Source organism: Echinops telfairi, unplaced genomic scaffold (assembly GCF_000313985.2).
Source record: "Echinops telfairi isolate 266 unplaced genomic scaffold, ASM31398v2 ScPeMD7_7473;HRSCAF=8511, whole genome shotgun sequence".
In the NCBI taxonomy this organism is placed as follows: domain Eukaryota; kingdom Metazoa; phylum Chordata; class Mammalia; order Afrosoricida; family Tenrecidae; genus Echinops; species Echinops telfairi.
The window spans coordinates 14,498,434-14,520,661 of NW_022111377.1; the positions used below are offsets into that span (position 1 = coordinate 14,498,434).

A 22,228-nucleotide genomic window follows, 5' to 3' on the forward strand; every position below is an offset into this window, starting at 1 on the left:
AGTAGAATCTCTATGTAAATTGGAATAGTTAGATAGGGTTTACATCTCATGTCAGTCAAATGTTTCTTTTAGTATGTAGCATGTAGTATACCTTTCTATGCAGAAAAATTAATGAATCACTTCCAGCTACCATAAATTACCTTTAATATAATAATATATTAATCATAATATTTTTGTTTGTATTGCAAAGTAGCACCTATTTGTAATTGTATATGCCTCTTGTATACCTTTTTAGGTAGGTTCCTAACTATGAGTTAAATGTAAGTTGGATGCTTCTAACCTGATTGCTTCTTGTGCTCCTGAATTTAATGATCAGGAAAAAGAAATGTATTACTATCAAAGATTCTGATTTACAAAGTACAATAATACTTGAGTAGAGTCAACACGTTGGTTTTTTTGTTTTTGTTTCTAATGAAAACCTCTTCACCTTTCTCAGTTAGTCTTTTGCACATTATTGATTTTCTTTTCTTGGGTTGTTTCTTGCAGAGAGTAAATCTGTCCTTCGATTTTCCGTTCTATGGCCACTCCCTGCGTGAAATCACTGTGGCAACTGGGGGTAAGTGGTTTTCGACCCCTTCACCTTCACTAATTTACAACTTCACTACAGTCCTTCACAACACTGATTCTTGTTTGAATTTCAAAAGTAATTTTGTCGCCACCCTGTTGGAGGCCAGATTAGAGATTACCAGTACTCTAGTAAAGTTGTGATTCTTGGTCACATACCACCCAAAATGAAAAGTATTTCATTTCATCCATGCTTCTGGCAAAGAGAAGCAAAACTCCAAATCACAGCCTTGCAGACCTAAATTGCAAAAGACTCGAATGAGAGAAATCATGAAAAGGGAAGAATCAGGGTGGGAAAAAAAGGTAAATCAAAGATGTGAGGAAGAGACTACATGGGTGTGCCGGAGGCAGGCACCACAAACTTGAGTTGCTGTCCTTCCAGCATCATACATTTAGTTATCCGGATGACATGTAGGGGCTCAGGTGGCACAGTGGGTTAAGTGTAGGGTTGCTAACCAAAAGGTCAGCAGTTCAAAGCCACCAGCTATTCTGGGGGAGAGAGAAGGCTGCCTGCTCCCATCCAGATTTATAGACTTTGGTCACGCTGTAGAGAAGATTTACTCTGCCCTGTAGCTCCTCTGAGTTTGGGTGTGCTTGACAGCAATGGAGTCTTTGATGGGGTGGCATAAAAGCCATGTTGATCACTCTCCTCTATTTTAATAAAACAAACGTACAGGTAAGAAAATTGGATATCACAAATAATATATATGTATATCATTATATATATAATATATTTATATAGTATGTATTTTATTTATTATATATATTTATAGATTATTTATTTGTATGTAATAATCTATGTATATCCCCAATCTACACAATGGTAAATATCGTTATCTCTTCCGTTATGAATAGATAGTGTTGTGGGCTATAAGCCAAGGTGAAAACTAATTATCGGGTGAAGCAGATTGTCAGGCGCACCTAAGAAAATCTAAATGATACAATACAGGTTTTCAGGCTTGAAAAGGTACATAAGGCTGTGAGATTTCTTTAAGATATTATGGTACAATTATCATTGCTATATTTCTTGAAGAGTTGTTACAGTTTCCGTGAATGGGTCAGGAAGGAGGAGTTGGGTCACAGGAAGAAATACATTGAGTGAATATCCTGAAGGTGAAATGAGGTTTGAAGTAGGACGTCATTGACTTTGAATGACATAGAGGATGTGTTTACTTACACATACATAAATAAATGGAACTGACTTGATGGCCATGAGTTTATTTTGAGTTGGTAGAATGTTGGACACATAATATGTGATTAATTAATGTCCATTTAATGTCCGAATGAAAAGAAAATTGAAAAAATAGTCCCTTGCACATCAGGAATCACACTTCTTACATCCTAGAAGAATGATGTGTTTAACTTGTGATGTAGGTGCTAGCTGCGTTTCCTGATATTAAGATTTCTAATGTTACATTGTACTTTTCAGTGTTGTATTTATTTTCAGTCACATTTGTTCAGAATCTTGATAGAAAATGTTTTAAACAAAGAACAGCTTTGAGTTTTCAATTTCTGAGATTGTTTCCTCTTTAAAATCCCTATCAATGATTTGCCTAATGTGAAATAAGATTTCTCTTAGTTAAGTGTGGAGGGATAAGCCCAAATAGATGGCTTTATCATTGTTACTCTTTCAAAGTACTGTTTTCCTTTTTAAAAATCTTCAAAATAAAGTGGAGGGAAAAGATGTCTTGAATCATTTCTGTCTCCTTTGAAGAAAACACTGATGTAAAAATCTTTTCTTTCTTTACTGAAAATAGGCTAATAGAGAACATGCATATATGGAATTTAGACATTGACCTGGGCTTCTTCAAATTGAAACCAGAATCGGCGGCAAACGGTTTCAACTTAAACATTTTCTGTTTGGTCTTTCATTGCTCACTCTTTCAGTCCACATCAGCTGAGTCACTACTATGCGAAAGACACCGTTTTATCAATACTTCGCAGTCAACCTTCCTTTTTAGTTGCTTTTTCTTATCTCGCCCCTTCCTCTACCTAGCATATCAATGTAAGTGTAGATTCTCCTTGCCTGCAAACATCATAGCACCTTTTATAATGTTTTTCACATAGTAGGTTGGTTCAGTGAGAAAGACATCATTCTGGTTGGGCTGATCAAGATGAGGCTGGTAAAGGCGCAAACCTCTGGCATTGGTAAAGGAGGGTTGAAGTCTCATGGTCAAAGAGGAAGTGGACAGCAGGAGGGTATTGCAGGGAAGGGGGCAGCTGGCCAAACTGCAGTGCTGAAGCTGTATCAAGAATGTTTCACAGGCCTGCCATGCAACTTCATTTGTGTGGAATAGAGGCTCGGAGTGAGAGTCTAGTGACGAGGCAATGGGGAGACAGAAATGAAGCATTTTGAATGCTGTGAGTTTGGATGATGTCCAGAAAGCAGTACTTTTTGTTTTGCGTTTCGTCAGTTGCTGGCAGGGGAAGAGGAAGACAGAGGAATCAACAGCAGGATTCGCAATACCCTTGTCATGGAGAAGAGTCCTAAAATGATGTGGGGCCCTGGAAAAGGAGAGAATGAGGTAGTACAAAAGACCTCAACCCTGTAATTATAGTAGTTGGAAGGGGTTCCAGCCAATAGGATCCATGAAATGCAGTTTGGCAAGCTAAGGACCTCTTAGAGGAGGAGGTCTGAGCTATAAAGTTTCCATGCATCTCTTCTGTGATCCACTAGGTGGTACAATGTATAGACTGTTTTTTAACTTATCGACTACCCCCTGGCCTTACAGAAGTCATTAATCATGAAAGCTTTGAGGCAGGGGCAGGGTGGAATGGGAACCACTCACTCTCTCCAAGTAGGTTTTGGATTTTGGGGGCAACAGAAAGCCTCTGAGTTCTCCTGCTGAGTCGCTGGTGTTGTTAGAGGCCAGGAGTGAGTTCTGACGCTTAGCAACCCGATGTGAAACGAGGCGATGCTGCCCAGTCCTGCGCCACCCTCACAATTGTGGTTATGTTGTTACGGCGCTGCTCTGTCAATCCTTCTCACTGAGGGGTTTCCTCTTTGTCGCTGCCCTGTGCTTTACCAAGCTCGGTGGCCTTTTCCGGGCATCCCAGACACCGCTAGTCAAGTTAAATAAAGCCGGATGCAGGCCATACCAAATTGATGAAGGACTAGGCTTTCTCCTAAGAAACACAGACGTGTATGCAGTGGATTGGAACAGGGAGGCTATCTTTCTCTCTGATTGTGTCTACCAACCCCCCTGGAGCCTGTTTCTACATAGGGTGTGGGAAACAAAGAAAGGGAAACGTTTCAGTTTGGATGAAAGCTGTGTCGATAATCAAATTGGATAGTGTAAACCACAAGCTCTCCCCCACCCCCCTTACAGCTTCACTAGAAGTTCTGCTTTTTCTCACGTTTTCTTCCAACGTCTGCCTCTCTTTCCCAGTCACGTGACTGGGAAATGCAGTTTTAAATGCATTTATTTAAAACTGTGTGCTGTAATGCACTGCATTGTAACTAGAATCAACAGTATCGTTAAAAGCTGGTAACTTAAATATGGAGAGATATACTCTGCTCCCCCTCTGCATTCCATTTACATTTCATTATAAGTAAACTTTGTCAAGAAAAAAATAACACTAAACCTAAGTTTCTAGGTGAAATGTAGCTAAGAATGAAGCGTGCAGTCATTTATTTTTTTTAAATAAAAGAATGATTCTTTGCTTATTAAGCATTTTAATATTCAAGAGCTTCAATCATCCATACAAATAATGCACAAAATGAATTGGAAATACCATCTTATTTTCTGGTTCACTGGTGGTAGAATCTGAAAGCATCCCTTTATCTTGCTGTTTAAGAAAAACTTCAGAATATAAATATTTCAGGCATTGGACAAGTCCTCTGTGGGTTTCATCAGGATATTTCCATTAAAGGCATCAGCAAGATGTGTTATTTGCATATCACCCTGCCTTTTATTTTCATTCGAACTGAATATTTTAAGTTGTTCTTGTTTATAATCAGACTGCTAATGTTACCTTTTAAATGCTTCAAAATGTAGATTTAGGTTTGTGTATCAGATTTTTTAATTCCTGTGATCATCAATAGTAATGGTTTTACAGGGGTTTATTCTTGCTGCGCAGCGCTATGGAGAGAGAACAGAGAGAGGAAAGGTCAAGGACGCTGGATGTAATGGGGATGAAAAACCGTTGAGCTATTCTGACAATCCCAGCCACCAGGTTTTCAGTAGGTAGACAGATGTTGATTCATAATTAAAATGAAGTGTGCAGTTTTCAGGAAAGCTATGGTTATAAATCAAATATGGTATGATTTGAAAAGAAAATAATGGTGAATATATATGACCTCGAGTTTTGTAAAATCGGCTCTCTTCTATAAGACTTTCTCCTTGGAAAAGCCATAAAAATATTGTCTACTAAAATTTTAGAACTAGTTTACTTTGCTCACTATACAGATACTAATTCAATTATTAAAAGTTCATTAAGTAACTATTTTTTATGTTGGAAAAAATACTACAAGGAATATGAAAAGTTCAAGCAGCCAAAAGTAGCATATAATCTCCTTTCCACTTTGCTTCTTTGACTCTTAAACCCTCAGTCCCTCTCCAAAGACACAGCTGTGACTCTGAGCTCTGCCATGCACGCTGATCTTAAATCCCAGTGCTAGACCACTGTCTTGCATCTAGTTGATAATGCAGGGTTTCTTTAAACCCCCTAGTAGTAAAACTTCTATAAAGTGAAAGGTAACATATATTATCTTGGTTGGGTTTTTAGCAAGTCTATTATCAAACTTTCCAGATTTACTTTTATTCTCATTTTCAAATGGTAATATTTTTACTTGTCCTTGCAAACAATAGTTCATGCTTTTTAGGGGGCTTGATTAATAACAGTAATAAAGAGGGGTTTTTTAAGTTCATGGATGAAACTTAAATCATTACATCCTAATGATTGACTTGTAATGTTAATTCCACAATTTTACAAGTGTATAGCCATTACCATCTTTGCCTAAGGAACCTGTTGGACAAAGAACTGTCTCATAGGCTTCCCAAGGCTGCCAGCTTTATGGCGGAAGCCTAGTGTTACTAAGTGACGCACTGGACTGCTAGCCACGAGGCCAGCAGTGGGAAGCCACCAGCCTTCCGAGGGAGAATTACAGTCCTGGAAACTCATCGGGGCTCTTCAGCCCTGCCCTGTGGGGTCACCATGAGTCGGCATTGACTCAGTGGCAGGGAGTTTGGAATCTTGATGGAAGCAGACTGCCACGTCTATCTCCTTTGGAGTAACTGCCGACTCTTTGGTTAGCTGGTACGTTCTTGTCTACTGCCCCACCAGGAATCACATCCAAGTTTATAACCTCATATAACAACTGCATGCAGCCATTAGCTCTCTGAATCTCGGGACTAAGTAGATGGCTTCATTTGAATCCCTTCTCTTGCTATTTTATGGATACCAAAACCAAGACCCAATGCACTGCCATTGAGTTGATGACGACTCATAACAGCCCCACAGGGCAGGGTAGAATGGCCCCGGTGAATTTCCTGAGACTGTGATAATTGTTCAGAGGAGTAAGAAGCCTCATCTTTCTCCCTCGGAGTGCCTGGTAGTTTTGAACTGTTGACTTTGCAAATTGCAGCCCAATATATAACCACTAAGACTCCAGGCCTCCTGTGCTATAAATAGAGAATAGCGATTATGGGTTATCTGGAGAATTGATTTAAGGGAAGTTAGTGAAAGGATAGGTGCTAGACAGGAATAAATCCATTCCAATTTGGCTCATTAATATACATTAACCAACTCATCTCTCTAGGATTCATGGTAAGAAAGATGCATTGTGTGATGTCATCATAGTTTCACCTAGATGATTCTTTGAGCTGTACCTCGAAACATCAGAGCTCACCTGTGCAGTTACCTGGATAAAATAGTTTTTCCCTCAAGTTTTCCAATGTTCGCAGCAGATTCAGCAACCTCACCATTATCTCGAACAATCCTGTGCCCGAGGTTTTCATTGCATAGCCACAACCACGTTTTGATTCTCTGTATTAATCCATGCACCCTCTTTCATTGGTGCTGGCTCCCTGGGGTCAGAGATGGAGAGGGGAACTGTCAGTGGACGCTCTGAGAGGGTCCACTCAGGAACTAGACGTGCCTCAATGGGAACCAGCGAGAACATTGCCAGAGAGCGCCATCTGGGTAAAATAGAGGACAATTGGTAGGACATCAAATTCGAGAGGGTGATTGACACATGGTTGCTGAGTCAGAATGGGGAACAGGGACGGGCAAACTGACCAGCGGCAGTGAGGGTCTGGGCAAAAAGGCTGGGCTGACAGATGCCCCTGGGGACATTTCCAGAGACAGATTTCACTGGCCCAACAGGTAGTGGGGAGTCAATGTGACACCAGTGTTTGGACACTTCCTAAGGAATACTTGTCTCTGGAGCACACCAGTCATCCACTTGATGGGGATGGAAACTGTCTGAAGCCCTGACAGCAAATGTTTTGGTTGCATTCTCTTCTAGTACACATTAAGGGGAATAAGTAAGATTACACCTAGAATTGCTCAGTAATAGGCATGTACATTACTCTATTCAGTGAATAAGGAAAACGTCTGTATAAAACAGTCTAGCATTACCCAAGCTGAGAAACTAGAACGAGCTGTTAAGTAGAGTTAATACAATTGGTGTTAGACCCTGCCCATTTCAAAAACGAGTGCACAGGTGTTCCTTCAAACCCTAATGAAGGCAGAAATTGAAACTCATTTTCAGAGAGAAATAGTGCAGAACTCAAGCTAAAATAATAGGCTCTTGAATTAAAGCGTCGACCTTCATAAGCCAAACCAGCCATAGCTGTAGTCATAGCTGTAGTCATCTCTCTTTAATCCTGTTTGCCTCAATCGCTCTAGCTGTGAAATGGCAAAATATAAGTCCCTTGTTCCTCGGGATTTCTGTGAGTATTCAACCAGTTAATCCAAATGGATGATGCTTATTTTAGAAGAAAAGGCATATTCTGTTATCTCAGTATTTTATGAATGCACGTTCTCTTTTGTTCCTTTTCAAAATTCTTTCTCCAAAGCGCTTATCCTTACATTGTTAAAGTAATGTATCAATTGTCAATCATCAGTTGATGTCACCGTCAGGTTAGACTCCACTGATAGACAAGGGAACTCGGTGACTGTCCTGGAACTTGAATTCATTGTTAACTGCTCGTTTTAAAAGCTACACCACCTACTCATGACTGGGAACCAGAAGCAGGTAGTGGTTGGGGCGTATCCTCTTTTTCGGGACATGTATGTCCAATTGCAGCTCAGAGTCTGCTCTGAAGACTGGCCCGTGCTGCGATTCTGTGACTCTGGATACTGTCTGGAAACTCTGTAAATGTTGGCAATTGACAGCATGTGCCAGTTGAATCTTACTATATTTAAGTCATAATCATGTCGTTAGGATCCAGGGTGATACAGAGCTTAAGACCTCAGCTGCCTATATAAAAATATCTGTGGTTCAAATCCACCAACTGCTCTCCAAGAGAAAGATGGGCCAGTCTGCGGCCAGGGAGCCTTGGCCACTCTAAGGGGACAATTCTGCTCGGTTCTCTAGGTCACTATAACTGAGAATTTACTCATTGACAATGAGTTTGGTTTTATGTTAGTAGCAGGCTTTATTATAAGCATCACACTGCAGATAGCATTATGCATCCTGGTCTACTCTTGGTCTAGAAAGAACTTTAATTGCAAGTCATCAGAACAGGACGTTAACTAGATGCAAAACAGTGGAGATGGGATGAAGGATGGAGAACTCTCTGGAGCAGTGGTTCTCAACCTGTGGCAATTCATAACAGTACCAAAATTATAGTTATGAAGTAGCAACAAAAATAATGTTATGGTTGAGGGGGTCACCACATGAGGAACTGTAAAGGGTCACAGCATTAGGAAGGTTGAGAACCACTGCTTTTTAGGCATCTAGATGGCTTTTTATAGGTTTCAGAATCAATTAATTGCTAGTTATCTGCTGAAATGCACTGCTAATAATTCAGCCCCAATGCAAAATTGTTTGCATTTTAACATACATTTTATTTTGCTGAAATGTACATTTTAATGTGGTTCTTTACTTGTTTAATACGAGACAGATCTCTTTATATGTTTTTTGTTTCTTCAATGCTTCCTTGTATTTTAAGGATCCCTGGTGGTGTATAGTGGTTACTCAAGGGACTGCAGTCCACATGTTTGGCCATTAGAAACCACCAGCAGCTCCCTGGGAGAAAGAGTGGGCTTTCTACTCCCTTAAACAGTTACAGACTCGGGAACCCACTGGGTCATTGACTGGACAGCAGTGATTTTTCGATAGAGGTAGATATATATACATATATGTATATATCTATTTATATAGGTATGTGTATCTATCTGTATTAAAAACAAGCATTTTTTAAGTTGGTAGAAAAAAATCTAACCCTTTCACATTTTTTATGGCAGAAAATTATGAGATTAGGGAAAATATATTTTGCAAAAGATAAACAGATAGATGACAGACAGACACAGACACATACATATATCAGAACACCAGCAGGTGTGTTGTGAAAGCAAATCAAAACAGTTCTCAGTTCAATGAATAGATCTAGAGTTCAGGAGCTAAAACATAAATTAAAAAAAGAAAAGAAAAATACTTTACTGCAATTGAATCTATAGTGACGCTACATAGGGCTTGGAAGTCTGTAAACCTTTACATACAGGCGCAAACAGCCTCCTCTCTCATTCATGGAGCTGAAACACAATAGGACAAGAAAGGGATATGTCTAACTGTTTTGTTCTAGCTCTAATGGGGTTATGGTGAGTTCTGACTAGCTAGAGGGCTACAGAGAGATTTTCGTTTAATCTGTTGGAATTACTTTTCAAATAAAAGGTTTCTGCTGAAGGCAAAGAACAGAGAGGGAAATGCTGTTTAATTAGTTTATTATCAATTTCCACAGCTACTTAAAACACAAGCGTTTTTCTAAGTTGGTAGAGTAAAATCAAGTACTTTAAGATTATTTAATAACAGAAAATTGGGAAATTTGGAACAATTATATTTTGTTAAAGAAAATTGATTTGTGACAGAGTAAAACCCCTTTTTAAAAATAAAAAGGGAAATCATTTTAAAATAAATAAATCTGGCATTTTAATTTGCTAAGGCAGTCCTTGAATTACAAAGAAGTTCTGTTCCTAAATAGAAAAGTCCATTGCCTTTTCATATCCAACCAACAAATTTAAATAGGTAAGAAATACAATTTATAATAACACCAATGAAATGAAGTATTAAATATAATTCTAAAACATGCCTGTATAAGATATATATGCAAACCTATGAAACATCTGTGAAATAAATTAAAGAAGAAACGGACTGATCTTTAATGGACAGACTGTCTACGTTTCTAGGATGGGAAGACCTAATGTTGGTAATATTTAGTTCTTCTCAGCTTGATGGATAGTGTCCAGGGAATATTAATCAAAATCCCAGAAATCGAGTTTATGGATCCAGACAGGCTGATTCTAAAGTTTATGCGGGGAAAACAAACCCTAGAATAGCCCACAGGTCATCGTTGAAAAGGAGCAAAGTTGGGAGGATTGCTAAGTAACAACAACAACATAAAAAAATCCCTGATAATTCTAATTGTTGGCAATAATAGGACAACAAAAACGAATCTTTTTTTTCTTTTACATTGATAGAAATGCAAAATGGTTATCGCTTTGAACACTTTCTTAAAAAGAGGAATATAGTGTTACCAGGCAAACCAGCATTTGTATTTGTAAATGTTTACCCAGCTGCTTTGTAAATGTACATACAAAAACCTACAGCTTTACAAATAATGACCAAAAAGCAGAAGCAACCAAAATGCCTTTCAGTAGGTTAGTGGATTTTTTAAAAATCAAAAAAAACCACAACAACAATAGAGTACAAATATGCATCCACATTAGGAATACTATACTATGAGTGCTTAAATTAATATTAAAGTAGATATTTCAATTTAATGAAACAACATATTTTAATGCATTAGCAACTAATTAACAATGTAATAATAAGAATTTTAAAAGAAATTCCTGGGTATTTTCAAGACAAAAAATAAGAAAATGCAAACTGTCCATATGTATGGATTGTGATCAGAGTTGTAAGAGCCCCCAATAAAATGATTTTAAAAACAAAAAAATAGTTATAATCCCGGTGAATCTGTTAACCTGAAAGAACTGGAGGTTCATGACTAGATGGGTGAGAAAAGAGAAGTGAACTCCAGATGGGTAATACCGGCACCCGGTAGAACTAAACTCACTGTAGTGCTGGTCTGTTTTCAAATGTCTATACTCAGTGGCCTTAGAGACTGTGCACCCTCATCGGGGAAGGATTCGAACTCCAGAAGCAGAGACCTCAGTGGGGAACACCGTCCTGAATCTGCTTTGCCTGTCATTTGCAGGAGACAGTTTCAGGAGCAGAAACCTGGCTGGGTCTCTGGGAAGGGCTTGGGCAGAATGATCGGTGAAAAGAGGCAGGGATGTTTTCGTGAAGCCACAGTACAGGATTAGTCTCAACCACTGCCCTACACACTGCTGGAGATGGAAAAACCGCCGCTGTTCAGTGAAGGACTCGTAGGCAGGGATTAGTGCAGGCCCAAGAGGTACGAATTCCAGACCCGGTGAATCCTCACACCTGTAGCAGACAGCAGACAGCTGGTGATCGCCCCTCAGTCGATAACACCTAGGGACAGAAAGTACAGCCTGAAAACCCCTCTATCTGGTATTTGGTAAGTGGTGTATAAAATGAAAGCTTTCAGCTTTGCTGCGGAATAGTGCTCATAAAGGCAGAGGCAGAGGCAAGAAACTGAGTTTGCTCTGTGTCTATAAAAATAGCTCTACTGAGAAAGCTGCATCTTTAGGATCTATTTCAAGTAGAAGCTTTATTTCAGCAGGATCCTTATGCAACACGTTTCTTGCCTTGTCTTGATGTCCATGCCACAGCTTTCAGATGAAGAGCAAAAGCGTGCATTTCTTTTTACTGCTCCACACGGCGGGTTGTTGGGTACAGTGGTACAATGCGATTTCCCAAGCAGCATGGAAGCCGTAGTACCACGCACACCCCTCTTGGCTAAAAAGCAAAACCAAGCCAAACAAAATAGACAAAGAAACAAACTAACAAAACAATTGCTATTCAATGATTGGCAAACAAACAAGCGAACAAAAAGGCAAAACAGAATGGACCAAGAAACAGCAACACACCAAAAAGTAAGCACTGCCCTTCAATTTAGTTTTTAAAATCTTATTTTCATGGACTCAACTTCAAGTGGGGTTTTCAGCCCTGCATGCTGAGCAGATGGCTGACACGTAATGAGTAGAAGGTCAGGGTGACTAAACCACTGGGCTCCCGGGACCTTCCTTTTTCAGAGTGGTTGGTAGTGGTAGGTTGGGCACCACCTAATTCTTCCAGCTTCAGAGTTGCGGAGTCTGATGATTACGTGGTCTGATAGCACACTGAACTGATTGTTCCCATGTCTTTTGACTTACACTCTTTTTTTTTTTTTAACCCCTCTGGAGAGGGCGATAGCAATTTTTGCACCTCAGGTGGCTGCTCATAATCTTTTAACACGCTTGTTGCTACTCATCAAGTGATTTGTGGACCAATGTCTGTGAACTAGCAATGCCAATTAGCGTGAGGCTATGAAGACCATGCCACTTTTCATTCTTTTAGCTATAAACTACCTGAGTCAGGAGTCAGCTCCACAGCAACTAATGATAACAATGCCAGGGTCCCTAACACCGCTAGAAATCACCCCACAATGTACTCAATTAGATGTTCAGGCAGCAACAGCGGGTACCAGGAACCTGATTTGCAACAACTCCCAAGGTGATTCTTATATTTATAGGAGGACATTGCCTAAGAGGACAACCCATTTTAAGAAAGAGTGTTTTTATGTAACGTCGGTTCTCATGGGACTGGAATAAATATGAACACATAAAAATCTTTTCACTTACATGTTAGAGAAAGCAATGAAGGACTTTAAGCATAAATACAACTGCCTATAAACTGTACCAGGGGGCGGAAATCACAAATCCCTTGATAGTGTATCTAATTACCTTCTTTTAATAGTTTGACAGGTCAAGATTTAGACTACTAAACACAGGCTTTTTCTTACAAGACTCAATGTCACCTCTGTTTTGCGTCTGACACGTTTTTCATTGGGACAATAAACTTGGGTCCTTTTACTTTTTTGTATTTAAAGAGACAAGAATACGTAGTTAGTTTTTGATAGTGTTCATTATTTTCCCACAAAATCTATACTCTAAAAACTATATCTCTTTCCGCAAACCTCCTTATTTTTAGTTCTGATGTTTTCTTAAGAGAAGACAGAAAATCTGCATATTATTACTCCCTTCTCTCCAATAAAAAGTATTTATTGGCTGTCTCCTCTCAGGTTAGTCCCAATGCAAACTTTTGAGAGGTTTCTTCAAATCAGCATCCGTCTTATGTCACTTGGAGAAGTTGTCAAGCAGAACAGATGGAGAGAATTTTGTTTTCCTCCAAAAATAGCATCCAGTAAGACAATATGTTTCCAAACCGGCCTCATTCAAATCACCTCTTCTTGAAGTGAACAACATTGGTACTAGCTCCTTGAAATATCAAGCTTGCAGCACACCAGAGCAGTTAGTATCAGCAAAGTGAGGTGTGAGGCTGAATCACGTGTTCTTGACTTTATATTAAAAGTGATGCCTTTTCAGAGATTAAAATCTTCCGTCTGAGACACCTTTTGGATCTGAAAGGCGCTTTTAGGGAAAATGTTTTCATTCAGAAGAGTACACGCATGATTAGGGAGTGTTGCCGTCCGGCAGAATTGACTTGAGAGTAGTTGGAGGAATGGGTCTCCAAGTGATGCTAACTTTGGATAGATGGAGAACAAAGCACCACGACCGTCCCTTTCTAAGGGGGTCAGACCAGCTTCCCTCTCTGATAGGGGCTAGGCAGACCCAGGCAAGCAACAGGAGCCCCCAACACATTATCCGTGTGCTACATATGAGGTTTATCTATTCCACATGCGCTAATCCGTCTCTCCCATGCTCTGACTTAAAGAAGTACTTTTCCCCTAAGCTAGTGTCCCCAAATGGATGATACTGTCCTCTGTGGCACAATTCAAGGAGGCTGCAAAAGCAGTTATCTGCACTTAATTATGGATTATAGATTACAATACATTTTTTGTGCTTGGTGGGATGGGGACTGAGTGTTGGTTTTGGGGTTTTCCTTTCCTGCAGAGGATAGGCCAAATACGTTTGGGAACCTGTAATCTAAGCTGTCCTGATCAAAGAAAGGTACCGAGGATCTACCTGTAACTCGCTCAAGTCACTGGGTAGTGAGTATGATAACACTAGAGGTTTGATTTCGCCTGGAGGCATCTCGGGAGAAAGCCTGGAGGTGTACACCTGGAGGTGTACTGCAGGAAAATGAGGATTCGAAATCCCCTGGAAGTACTCGCTACTCTGACACAGCTGGGGTCTTCCTGGTGGGAGTTGACGGGTAACTTGATTGGTTACCTGTTACTCAGCAAGTTTGAAGATAACTTATTCACACGATTAAACACTTAGCGTGCAATTTTTTTTCTTGATAAGTAAGCTCTTCAAAAAGTAGCCAAGCTGTCCATTTTCATATAGTAGGCCACCCTCAGTAATTTTCATTCCATTTGCCTTAAAATTGTTGGCTCTCTACCAATAAATACAGAAAATGTCCAGTGAGATGTGTTGAGCTGCATATGTAAAATGCTGAGTGATCTTACAACCATTGGAAACTTTTCACCTTGGGTGATTTTTCTTCCTCCAGTAGACACAATTTAAGTATTTAAGCCCTGACATTTTGGCAGCTTGGCACACTCTCCCTGATGAAGAGCCACTTGCTAGCAATGGAAAAGTAATTTCTTCACCAAATGAAGTAGGTCATTTAAAACTAAGGGCAATATTTCTTGCAGTTTGTTTAAAAGAAACTGTTTAAAAAAATAATAGTAGTCTTACTGTGTTAGCGGATTAGGATTTCTGTGTACTCTGTTAACTTTGGTACAACTTTGTGCTAATAACTTATCTATTGCTCTGACCTGCCCTTGAACCTTTCCAGTGTTTGATCAAGGGCATGTTGATTATGGCATTTGACCACACCACCCTTCCTGGGCTTTACTTCGATGCTAGTGAAGTTCATTTGTACCTGAGCAGAATAATATATAAAAACCCAAAAGGAAGGGCTCTATAAACCATTTTTTTCTTTTAAAAGAAAAGGGCAGTATGAATTATCTAAACAGCAATGGGCCAAAGAGTGAGACTATGAATACTTTTTAGCACAAGGGACCTAAGAGGCCTGGAATTGTTTCAACTCTCCTTTAACTCGGTTTCTGACAAGTGGTCCCTCAAGTGTAGAATAAGGATTTCTCCTAAGGCTGCACTTTCTTTGCCAGCGTGCTAAATGTTTTCAATATGTATTAAATTAATTTTTAGGGATGAATCCCAGGGCAAAGGAGAATGTGTAGCCTTGCATTAAAAAAATAGAGAGAGAGAGAATTATGAGTGAATGAGCTATGTTTCTGGTTTGAAAAGTACTATTGAGGCTCCAAAGGAACCCTGGTAGTAAACTAGAAAAGATAGGATGGAGAGAGAGGATGGGTTGTTCGAAGAACTTGCACCACTTGGTAGATAACAGAGATGATTGTGAGCCCAAGGGATGTCAGCAATGGTCTGATTTGAGAAACACAGGATGCCAAGCACTGATACATTTGGTGACCACCATACCAGTACGTATCAAGCCAGCTCAGACTCATGGCAACACTGTGCATATCAGAGCCAAAGTTTTCTCCTGAGAGCTTTAAATAGCTGGGTTATTTTTGAAAGTAGGTTGCCAGTCCTTTCTTCAGACACTCCTCTAATGCACTTGTACTCCCACCTTACGTGTTCCCTATATGCACTCCCCACGGACAACAATTTAATGATACCAGAAAAATAAAGAAGGTTGTTCTGAAGTTAATCTCAACGCCTAGCGACCCTGTAGGACAGAACAGAACTGCCCCATGGGGCTTCCAATGCAGTAAAGCATTAGAGCCAGACCACCTCATCTTTATTCCAGAAAGCAGATGGTGGATTTGAACTTTCCTACTGTACATTAGCAGCTGAGCACTTAAGTGATCCGTGTGAGTCCCCCATTTATTTTAACACGGGCTCCATCGTGACTTGGGAAGAATGAAAGAGGAATTGTAGTGTATGGGGGTGAGAAGCCACAGGTCCCTTTGCTTGGACACCGTATACAACCATCACGCTGGTTTCATAGCTTTGCCCGGAGTGTAGCTAAGTGTCGGGGATGTTGGCTCGCCACAAAGCATGCTGAACCTTGAACCATTTGGTAAACCAGCATACCTAAGTGTGGGTCATGGTGCCCACAGATGTAAATAGTGGTTCATACCCTGTGTTATTTTTGTAGAAGGTGACAGGGGAGTTAAAGGGTCAACAAAGAAAAATGCCTATGTGTGTTCTGGGATATCGGGTCATTTTGTATTTTTAAGTTCTAGAATGAACTTCAAATCAAGTAGCAACAGATGTTAATTTTTAAAGAAAATTAAGCAACCAGCAAAACGAACACCAATATTATGTTCAGTACCAAAATCTGAAATGACCACAAAAGTATCCCAAATCCACTGTGGTCGAGTTGGTTTTGACTCAGGGTGAACCTACAGGGCTTCCGAGGCTGGAAATGTTTACAGAAGTAGACGGTGATGACTTTCCCTGACAGGGGTGCTGGTGGGTTCACACTTTCCGCCTTTGGGAGACTAGCCGAGCCCTTTAACCGTGGGGGCCAGCAGGTGTCCCTGCAAAGATACTGGCATCTCTGGTGATGGACAGAATGAATGTGGTGTACAGAACTGAAATACAAGGAAACGTGAGTTCTGTCGATCCAGGTCCATGTCCTGTGGGCAATAGTGTGCAGATTTAGACTTGATTCATCCTTTATTAGCTATGCCCGAGTCTCCTCTCCCTTATGTCCTGCTATATAAAGTTAGTGTTTAAACTACAATGGAGGCCAAAAACACAGTGATTCATTAGCAAGGGGAAAAATTAGTGAAAAATCCAAAATCCCTGAAATTCTCAAGCTGTGTAATCGTCATGAATATTCTATAAACATTCTATACTTCGTTGCATGATGAAAATCGATGGGTGTGACATAAACTGTTGTTAGTTGTCTTGAAAGTCCCAGACAATTCCCCCACAAAAGACACATCATAAAGAAACAAAAATGTACAGGTTCATCATATGTTCGGATTAGATGAAAACAGGGAATCTTACATTATTCATACCTTTGTAAGCATGGTGTCCAGTTTGCAGTTTTTAATTGTAAAGATTTTTTCCCCCTATAATGTCCTTTCCACTATGTAACAAATGAAGCGATTCCAAATCACCTTGCAGTTGGGGTTGCCAGCTCTCCACGAATTCCAGTGTCAATGTGCATGTAGACGCACATTGGATGTGCATGAGATGGATATACCCAACCGCCACCTTTGTATTGCTGTCCCTCAGGGACTTCAAAGGAAATACTGAATGCAGCACTGCACGCCCCACCACCATCATGCCCCACTTCTGGTGTCCCTGCTTCTGTGAGCCACCACTTTGCCCAAACCTGAAACTCCGCTGTCACTTCATGATTCCTAGTGCCTCGCCCACCCTCAATGTATCCAATCATTGCCAAGCCTTGAACTACAAATTATACCTCTTTAATCTCTCTCTAATGAAACAATTCAACCTTTACCTCTTTCATGGATAACTCTTAATATTTTCTCATTCTTGTCTTCCTCCATCAAATCTCTCCACACAAAAACATCGTAGTTTTGGTTTTTTTAAGGTGGGGGCATGCTGATTCCCTTTCAAATGGTTTAGCACTTTGGAAATTGTTCACATCGACTGCTTCATCTTTTGCCCATGCCATTTGTGCTGCTCTGAGCTTCAGCCATACTTAACTGCTTCTGGCTTCTAGGAAAACCTAGGTACAGAGTAAATAAGCTTTGCCACTTTCTAAATATCTAAGGTAACTACTTGGGTATTTGACTGTATAAAATTAGGCCAATTTAAACACAGGCAAAAGGTACGAATAGACAGTTCACCAAAGTTGTTCAAATGGCTAACGAACAAATGAAAAACCTGATCAGGCTCACTAGCCATTCAGGATATGCAAATTAAAACAACAACGAGCTATCCCCTTACACAAACAATGACAACCTAATTCAGAAAAACAAAACAGAAAATAACAAATGCTAGAGAGGATGTGAGGAGATTGGATCTCCTACACTAGTATTGGGTGTGTAACCAGGTACAACTATTGTGGGAAATGGTACGGTGCCACCTAAACAAATGGAAAAAGAAACACCATACAATCCAGCTATACCTCTGCTGTGTGTCTATCCTAAAGGAGTGCGAGATGCAACCAGAACAGACGTATATTCTCCCATGTTCATGGCAACACTCTTCACGATAGCAAGGAAACAGCCCAAAGCCCATCAGTAGAAGATGGATAAAAGAAACTTTGGGACATACACACGAGAGTATAGTATGCATTGTTTATAAAACAAAACAAACAAAAAATACACGGATGAAACCACGGAGCCCCTCATGACATGGACAGATCTGGAAAGCATCGTGCTGAGCAAAGTCCGTCAGGAGATCATTGTAAGAGATTGTAAGAGATCATTAAAGATCAACTCCAAGACACAGACAGGCATCTGTAACCAGGTCGGGTGATCTTTCAATCCAGTCTCTCAAGCATTGTGATGGGATGTCTGTCTAATGCTTCTGATGTGTTTGTGTACACCTTAAAAAAGCAAACAAACACTTCTTAGAGGAAGCTGCACCTAAGCTTCAGGGGTCTTTTCCAGGGGATGAGGACAGGATCAAACATCTCCTGTCTTCTAGCATCATCACCTCACTTAATAGACACTCCCACATGGTGTTCTGTTAATTCAATGGCGACTCATGACCAGAGGAAGAGAGCACATGTTTGTCTCTGAGAAGGTGATTTCACTACTGTTGATGGGTAAACTAGAGAGGACTGCCTGCCTTTGGGGGAAATGCTTAACATTTCAAAAGACCCCAGTGAAGGAAGCTGCCCTGTATTATAACCCTAATCCTGCATTTTTGACCGAGTGTCAATTCATCTCTTGGTGATACATGCCTCATTCTACAGCAGTGGTTCTCAACCTTCCTCATGACGCAACCCTTTCATACAGTTCCTCAGGTGGTGGTGAACGCCCCAACCATAAAATTATTTTCATTGCTACTTCATCACTGTCATTTTGCTACTGTTATGAATCATCATGTAAATATCTGACAGGCAGGATATATTTTCATTGTTATAAGTTGAATATCATGAAAGCAAAGTAATGAATCACAAAAACATATGTAATTGTATATTGTGAAATATGTATTTCTAATGACAAATCAATGAAATACTGTCTTGAAGCGTGCTGTAGCATGGGTGACGGTCTTCACAGCAGTACTCAGCTGCATGGGGGTTGACCCTCCTGGAGACGATAGAGTGATGCCCCAGTTCCTAAGAAGTGGAAATAAGTGTTTTCGATGGTCTTAGGCAACCCCTGTGAAAGGGTCGTTTGACCCCCCAAATGGGTCGCGACCCACAGGTTGAGAACCGCTCTTCTGTAGGCTACCTGGATTGTAGATTTTATCTTTTCGGGGTATACAGCATTCTGCACATGCCATTTCAGAAGGCTCCGATGTGTAAACCAAACTAAGTGATCCAAAACTTGACCTGAAATATACCAGTTTCAGACGCGAGGATCCGAAGTACTCTCTTGTACTTACAGCTGAAACCTAGTGTGAGAAGAAGCAGGCGACTGCTATCCCAAGGTTATGGATTTAGAAGTTCCAACGGCTCTCATCAAAGTAGAGTAATGTGTTAGTCTGGGTAGACTAGAGAAATAAATTCATAAACATACATATGTGTATAAGAAAGAGCTTTCTATACAAGAGCAATTGAATATTGAGAAAACACCCCAGTCCAGTCCAGATCAAGTCCATAAGTCTGATATTAGCCCATATGTCCCATACCAATCTGTAAAGGCCTCTTCAGAATTATGAAACGCATGCAATGAAGCCAAATGCAGAGCGATCACCAGCCAGTGGGTAGAAAGTCTTCAGGTCCAGTGGTGTTGTAAGCATCTCAATGCTGGCAGGGGTCTCTCTGTGGCTTCTCTGGCTTCCAGGGTCTGGTGGCGCCCATGTGGCTTGTCTTCTGCAGTGTCTCCCAGGGAGTAGCAGAGAGAGAGGAAGAAGTACCAGATTTCCCAGAATTCTCAGGAGAAGGCCATGCCCACACAGAAGTCTCATTGGCTATCTCCAGATTGACAGCCTAGACTCCACCCCTACACTCTTAATCCTTACATAGACACCACATTGGGTGAATAACACCAGTGATACTCCTGTCCTAGTTCCTTGGGAAGTGGCAGAGGCCGTGTCATGGTTTCATCGGCACAATAACTTAGAATGACTCGTGGCAAACAGTCTATATAGAAAACGCAAAACAGTCTATGTAGAAACTCAGTTTGGAATCTTCAGGTTTCTTTCCTATCGAAGAAAGAAATAGCATTTCTTTTGTTGTAGATACCAATGTTGAGATTATTCATTTGAAAAATTTTCTTCCCTGAGGCACATGTCATTCTAATGGATTGAAAGACTTTTATTTAATAAAGCTATGTGGCTAACCCGTTATGACTGCGTTTATTTATTTATGTGAGAAACATTTACCGAGTGTCAATTACAAGTGACAAGTCATTGTGGGGACTTTAAGAGCGGCTCCGGCAATTAAAATAAAATAATGTGAGCACATATGTAATTTTAAATTTTCCAGTGGTCATACAAATCAGGAAAAGGAAACAAACCTGAGTTAAGAATATCCTTTATTTAACGAAATACATTCAAAATCATTTCATGTTACAAGATAGTAAATGTTGAAAATTTTGATTTCCTCCCTTAGTCTTCAAAAATCAGTGAGTATTTCATATTTACTGCACATTTAGAGGGGAAGTTTTCTGTCTGATAGTCTTCGGACTGTTAGGACTACCTCCATATCCTCCAACCACAGATGTGGTTACGCCGACTCCATTAGATAGGCCACATCTGAAGGTGTAAAAGAAGGTGTATGAGATGCAAGAGATTCAATATTACATTGGGTAAATCTGCTGCCTAAGATTTTTTAAAAGTGTTGAACAGCAAAAGTGTCACTTGAGAACTAAGGTTTGCCTGTCTCAAGCCAAGGTAATTTCAATCACTTCATATGCATATAAAAATTGGACAATGAATTAGGCAGATCAAAGATTAATTGATGCATTTAAATTAAGGTGAAATATTTAATCTTGAAAATACCCTGGACTGTCAGGAGCAAGCTTATCCGTCTTGAAGAAGGGATAGAGAGAAGGGACCTTAGAAGGGTGAATGGTGAGACTGGCTCTCATATAATTGGACATAGTATCAGGAGAGATAAGTCTCTGGTAAGGACATCATGTTGGGTAAAGAGTTAATGTAAAAGAGGAAGACTCCCAATGAGGCAGGTTGACACGTGACTGTATCAAAGGAATCAAGCATAACAATAATTGTGAGGGTGGCCCACAGCTTGGCAGTAGTTCGTTAGGTTGGCACTTAACCACGAGGACATAAGAGATTCAATGATACTTAATACGTTGCTGGAGGCATTAGCAAAATGATATATGGAAACCCAAAGTAGGGAGCTACTAAGTCTCCCGATAAAGGAAAAAGTTTTCAAGACAATTGATATCAAAAAATAATAATAACAAAAGAAAGAAAGGAAAGCATACCAGAAGTAGAAAATGAAAAGATAACATGGACGTAGGTATTATCCAGATTTCAAGTAATTTGGTGAGGAGCCTAGGTAGAATAGTGGCTTTGTGTTGGGTGATAACCTCAAGGTCAGCAGTTGGAAACCACCCGCTGCTCCAAGGCTTTCTACCCCCATAAAGATTAGCATCTCAAACACAGAAGGGCAGTTCTACCCTGTCCTACAAAGTCACTAACAGTTGGCATCCACTAGACGACATGAAGTGTGGATGCATTAGATACACTAGGGGCGAGGTGAAGAGGAGGGGCCAGTGGTAAGGTATGAGTAGGAGAGAAGGCTAAAGATAAAATTACTAACAAGCTCTCTGTGTTCTGCTGAGGAATATGGACATTATCCTGCACATAATCCAAAGCTACTGAATTATTGCAGGCAAAGGTGTTGTAAGATCTTGTTGAGTCAGCCCTGCCTCAGAGCAATCCATTGTACAGCAGCCCTGCAGCCCCTCAGAACTGTTGTGTCGGAGCCCGTCGGTTCAGCTGGCATAGCCTTGCTGAGGTGTGGAGTTAGATGTGGTTACGATTGTAGAAGAATAATTTTGGTGGCCGTTTAAGTGGTTTGGAACGAAGTGATGCTGAAACAGAGAATAGTTAGTAACCAAAGGGATATACCTGGATGTTAGTTGACTATTTTTAAAGGTGACAAGACATTATGAAAATGTCAATACTACTCAGAACAATCTATCTATAAGGCAATTCTGATTCAGTGTCCCTAAACAACTATGGAAGATTTACCAATCTCAAAACCTACCACCCAGCCAGGGTCGTCAAAACAGCTAGGCGCTGATACATCAGCAGACACATAGATCAATGAAACAACTGAGAACCC

General features: G+C 40.3%; 1 protein-coding gene across 1 annotated transcript in view; it reads left to right on the forward strand.

Moving 5' to 3' along the window:
• Window positions 1-22,228, forward strand: part of PLXDC2 (plexin domain containing 2) — a 446,078-nt gene that overhangs the window by 285,648 nt on the left and 138,202 nt on the right. The window contains exon 4 of the mRNA XM_013008120.2: window positions 487-556. Within this exon, the coding sequence (XP_012863574.2) occupies window positions 487-556 (70 nt within the window). The remainder of the gene's footprint in view (window positions 1-486; window positions 557-22,228) is intronic.